At 28.5% G+C, this 5,977-nt stretch overlaps 1 protein-coding gene across 2 annotated transcripts in view; it reads right to left on the reverse strand.

Annotated features, from left to right (window-relative positions):
- Positions 1–91: 91 nt before the first annotated feature.
- LOC119664371 (cAMP-dependent protein kinase type I regulatory subunit) overlaps positions 92–5,977 on the reverse strand; it is a 26,739-nt gene continuing 20,853 nt past the window's right edge. For both annotated transcript variants that reach the window (XM_038073879.1, XM_038073883.1), the window contains exons 2-5: positions 933–1,292; positions 641–860; positions 316–470; positions 92–235 (exon numbers count right to left, since the gene is read on the reverse strand). In XM_038073879.1, the coding sequence (XP_037929807.1) occupies positions 92–235; positions 316–470; positions 641–860; positions 933–1,292 (879 nt within the window). The remainder of the gene's footprint in view (positions 236–315; positions 471–640; positions 861–932; positions 1,293–5,977) is intronic.

Below are 5,977 nucleotides of genomic sequence, written 5' to 3' on the forward strand. Positions count from 1 at the left end.
TTTTAAATGTAAGTTAAAAAATCTATTTTTAATATTTTTTTATTATCATTGATAGATTTTGTAACGCATTTTATTTTAAATATAAATATACTTACCTCGCTCTATCCAATTTTACACATTTTAGTGGACCTCTTGCCACTACTGTTGCTGCTCTAGGACGATCTAAAAGCAAAGCGATTTCACCAAAATAATCACTTGGACCTAAACGACCAACTTCTGCAGGTTCGTCGCCTTGCTAAAATTCAATAATAATTAATTAATATTTTTATTGATAAACAAGAAAATTTTATTTTTTTATAATATGTATATACTAACCTCAGCACGTCGTTGCAACACAACAGCACAACCCTCTACTATAATGTAGAAATCATCACCTGGTTCACCTTGCTTAACAATTGTTTCTCCATCCTCAAACGATACAGTCTCAAGTGCATCAGCGACAGTCAAACGTTCCCACTTATCAAGACTCTCTAAAAATTTAATTGTATATAATATTTTATATGTCAATGTTTCTCATGTAAATAATTTATAATATTATAATTCTATCTATCAAAAAAAAAAAAAAAAAAAAACAAAAAAAAAAAAAAAAAAAAAAAAAAAAAAAAAAAAAAAAAAAAAAAAAAAAACAAGGACAAATTACCTAAAATTGAAACTCGTGACAAGAATTCTTCGTACATTTTTCTTTTACGTATAGTTGAACCCATCAAAATTCGTCTATATGAATCCCGATCAATACCCCAAAGTTTTACATCAGTTTTTGCTCGTACAGTAGCAGCACGAGGTGTACCATAAATTAGTGCCAATTCACCAAAACTACCACCGTCTCCAATTGTGGTTACCATTTCTGAGTTTACGAATACCTTTAAAATTTTAAATATTAAATAAGTTTAATAAAATTTTCATATATTATTTATTTAATTGATTTTTCTTACCTCAACTTCCCCTTGATCAAGTACATAGAAGTTGTCACCCTCGTCACCTTGTTGTATAATATTTTCGCCCATTAAATGTGTCACAGGGAACATTGCATCGAAAATATCTGAACGTTCGTTTTCATCTAAATGTGAAAATAACACATTTTTAGCAATTGCTTTCGAAAGAGCAGCCATTGTCTTATAGTCTTTGGGTACAACTTTTTTAACGTAACTAGTAGCATCTTCTTCAGTGACTGGTTCAGCGGATATACCTCCACGTCGTCGCACAGGTGGAGCAGCTGTTTGTGGCATAGGACTGAGATCCTCACAGTCATCAGGACTGGTTACCTGCTTGGTGGCATCAAGTTTAACTTGTTCCTAAAACGTAAACATATATAAATTAATATTATATTTTTATTAAGTTATTAATTATTAAATATATTTAATTATACTTCATATATGAAAAATCAAAAAAAAAATAGCAAATAAGTTTTATTTATTATGGAAGCTGTATGAATCATTCGCTATGTAGAAACGGAATAACACCTCTTAAATAATTGACTTAAGTATATCTTAACCAAATTTGGCTGTCAAGGTTTTTGTGTAAATAATGTGCTTCAATTTTTTGTTTAACTTTTATTTGGGTTAATGTGATTGATGTTTTATAGATTGTAAACAGATTTAATTGATTGATTTGATATAAAAATCAGTTAAATAAATCACAAACTTTGTTCAGCATTCGAGTACAAAAATAAATGATTTTATACAATAATACATATAATATATTTAAAAAAAATTAATATATAAACAGCAGTACTACTAATTGTACTATTTAAGTAAAAATTTATATATAAAAGGTGTAAACAGTAAAGAAATACTAGTCACGAGATAAATATTTTGAATATTGGCAAATAGTCTTCATCGGTGGTTTTTGTACTTTTTGGATTTAGTTTTTCATATATAATTTCTTATATTGATCGCAAGAATTGAACTTGTGCTCTGTCAAATTTAAAGTGCAGAGTCACATGTTAGACGTCTTACCCGACGCCATACTTGATTTGTATTGTTCTAATTTTAACAACAACTTTGGGTCAGGTATCTAAAATGGGACTCAGGGTGCAAGTTAAACCTTGCTACTAGCAATCTAAAAAATTACAATATATACAAATAATTTAATTATCTTAAAAATATTTCTAAAGATTAGTTATGTTGGATATTTGTCAATACTAACAAACTAATTTTTAATAGAAAAGTTTTTAAACAGTACTCAACAACAAAATTTTATTAAAATATTAAATAATTCGAATATTTCGTAAGACCACTGATGATGAGTACTTGGCAATACTAGAAACAGAAATTAACTAAAAGTTTTTTGTTGCTGTCTTTTCATTTCTATTCGAACCCCTCTGACTTTTAAATAGTTTCTTTTCGTCAAAACACGCGTCACTTTCGGCAAAATAAAAAAATTATCATTAACAAAATTATTTATTTTTAATTCATTAGATTTTTGGCTCACAATACTATGCAGCTGTTTCCAGTATTGCCAAATACCACCCATCATCAGTGGATTTTTTGGAAATATTTCTTATATATAATTATTCGTATATAATTTTTAAGACTGCAAGTATCAAAAATTCAACTTGTACCTTTTCAAATTCAGAGGTCAGCGTCGGTGTTGATTAGTCAACTGACCCAAAACCGTAATTCACTTGTTTGGTCTAAGTTAGTCAAAAATTTGCCAAAAATTTTATTATAATTTATAACTATTCATTCTTAGTCTTTTTAAAAATAGATTTTTTGTTATAATTGACTTTATTAAGATTTTTTGAAATTCAATTATTATCCATTAAGTTTAAAGTAGGGTAGGGTAGACTAGATAAGAGCCCGTGCCAATTCAAATCACTGAATAGGTTGGTGAACCGCAGAAACCGAAGAAAAATTAAAATACGTCAATAATTTTAAATTTAGTTTTATTAATTCTATATAAAAAGATAAACTTTTACAATTCTATCAATATCAACATTTAACATTATTAATATTAGGTGTTGCCATACAAAAAATATTTTAGTTTTAATGTAATGGCTTACGGCACTGGATACGAGTTTTTTAATCCAGTTGGATGAAGAAATATATACTTAAGTCTTTGTCGGTTAAGTAAATTAACGTGAAGTGTAATAAAATATTTAAAACATTTCAATTCATTTTTGTGAGATACCACAAAAATAAATTAATAAAAATTAATAAAAATTTGCCTGATTGTGGTAGATTAGAAACATGTCGCGGGCCGCACATAGATTAACCGCAGGCCGCATGAGTCTCGTGGGCCATGCTTTTGGGCAGCCCTGGTTTAATGGATTGCAAATAAAATTTACTATAAAAAATTATATTTTACTTAAAATAAATTTAAGTACAAATTCGATTCGCGTTATTAAATCCATACATTCTTAATATTTTAAAATTCTTATAATTCAAATGTGATTTGATAATATGTAGATTATAAAATAATTAGATATTATCGTTATAAAGAAAGTTTTTAAAAAACAAAATATAGCAATATTTCTCGTTAACACTTTAGTTTTTGTGTCAATAAATATATCATATGTATTTTAAATGAAGGTCTTCGCCGACAATCCAAGATTTAATCAAATTTATTATCGAATAATAAATATTATTAAAAGAGTTTAATTAAAATTTATTTAAAAATCACATGTGATTAATAATTTTAAAGTCATCACATGACAATTTTTACAAACCAATAGGGTAAAATTTTTTTTTAAATTTCGCAAACGCAAATCCAACAAATCAATCAAAATGTTGCAATAAAATATTTTTATTACAATGAACACAAATATATATTTACAGATAAATTAATAACGAAAGTGCGTCAACTAAGCTGTGAGGAATTCGCTTATGAATAGATTTTTCTAAACATTGAAAGCAAATTAAATGTCAATCGCATGTCAATTATTTTAAATATAAAATTATACTGAACAAATGTTTGTGCTCCCACATTTGCTCAGCATAAAAAATTTTAAGTGATTGTAAGTAGCACCGAAATGCTTCATTCAATTGCATTAACTGCCAAAATAGATTAACAAATTGTTTATAATTAAAATAGATATATGTTGAAATAATTATATTAAATGCATTTTAGATAAATAATATACTCAAAATGATTAAGATAAAATTAATTTTTAACACAAAATATTTCATCTTTTAAAGAAGATTAAAGAACATTTTTACCGACTCAGCAAAGAGGAAAATAAACAATATCCGTCAAAATGGAAGTAATTCAGGATTCTGTAATAACAAATTTAAATTCTTGCAATTATGGTAGGGGAAATAACTATTTTAGAGGAAACGACAAGAGAAAGGAGTTATATATATGTATAGTACGCAAATATATATATATGCATGTAAATTATTTGTTATGCATTCATACATACAAGTACTATGTAAATTTTATGTCAAAAACCACTCAACTGATGGTAAAGTTCAAAAAGTCACGAATTTTGTACTTAAGCACAAAATCTGGCCGAGGTATCCAAATAGAGTATATAGGAATGCTAGCCATGCTACAATTCAAACACCCACAAACACAAACCTAAAAAAGTTGCAATCATTGCTTTAAGCATAAACTAAAATATTGAATATGCATATGCAAGTTGTTTTGCATTTCCTTGGTTTGCATGTTGATTCTATGACGTAAATGTCGCAATAGCCCAGCGAGAAATATAAACTTTGGAAAAAGTGTGATAACAATTCATTGTGTTTTTTTAAAGCATTTTATATTTTTTTATAGACCCTTATATGACTAATAATTATTTGATCAACACATATAATAAAATTTTTTTATCAAAGTTTAAAGTATATTCGTATTGAAACTTTTACATTAGGAACATATTTACTAACCGATTTAAGTTAAATATTTCAAATAAAAAATACAAATAAACTACTATGTTGATTTAACAACATTGCGAACTTTTATGCTAAAATTAATTTAAGATTAAAAATGTTTTGTTTTTTTTTAACAAAGGCCACTTCCCCCACTCTCTACAACATTTATACGTTCGGTATCCAAATGTTAGGTCCCTTGACATTGACGTTATACGCTGACGAAACGTGTATGCTATACTCGGATAAATGTGCTCTCAACATAACCAACTCACTTCAAGAGCATATAAACCTCATCCTGGAGCATTACCAGAAATGGAAAATAAAAATCAATAATGAAAAAACTTAGGCTCTGTTCATTATGCGTAAGAGGACACAGAACCTGTCGAGAGTGAGAGTGGGAGATATAATAAACTGGGAGGATAGTATTAAATATATCTAGGCATCACTATGTACAAACGATTCACATGAATTAAACATGTTCAGATTAAAATAATTAGCTGTGCCCAAAAGTCCCCATCACCTCCAACCGGTATTCAAAAATGAAAATCTCAATGCTAAGAATAAGAAGCTGTTACATAACCAAATAATTCGACCGTCACTTCTATGTGGGTGTATAGCGTTCAGCAAGGCTTCAAACACTACTATTCACCAGCGAGAAATTGCACAAAGCCAGGCTCTGAGAAAGCTGAAAAGGTGCCATTGTACATTTGGATGAATGACATCCTCAGGGACTTCAGCATCTTCAGGGATTGATCCGACCAGAACTACATAAAGAATAGAGTCCTGAAACTATTTACAAAAACTGACAGGCTTACTAACATCGCGTTATCGTCATCTTAAAATGGTTACAGGCTCATCGGAGAGGTATGCAGATCTGAGATCAGTTATTGCTTAGTGTGATGAAGTGTTAAACAATAATCCAGTATAGGCGTAGAAAGGGGTTATGAAGAAATCTCGCAGTTAATAGAGAGTAAAAGTGCTCAAGTGCACTGACTCAACTAGCCTCAACATAATAATAATTCTTATATCAGCATTTTGATTTTCACTAAGCTATGAAATTATTTTAATTTAAACAGCTGTCGACACTTTGTCACTACTACAAACAATAGGTTTTTATTTCTACTGTTAAATATAAGTTATTTAAATACTCACTTTTCAACTAAATC

The sequence above is a fragment of the Teleopsis dalmanni genome, chromosome 1 (genome assembly GCF_002237135.1).
Source record: "Teleopsis dalmanni isolate 2A chromosome 1, ASM223713v2, whole genome shotgun sequence".
In the NCBI taxonomy this organism is placed as follows: Eukaryota; Metazoa; Arthropoda; class Insecta; order Diptera; family Diopsidae; genus Teleopsis; species Teleopsis dalmanni.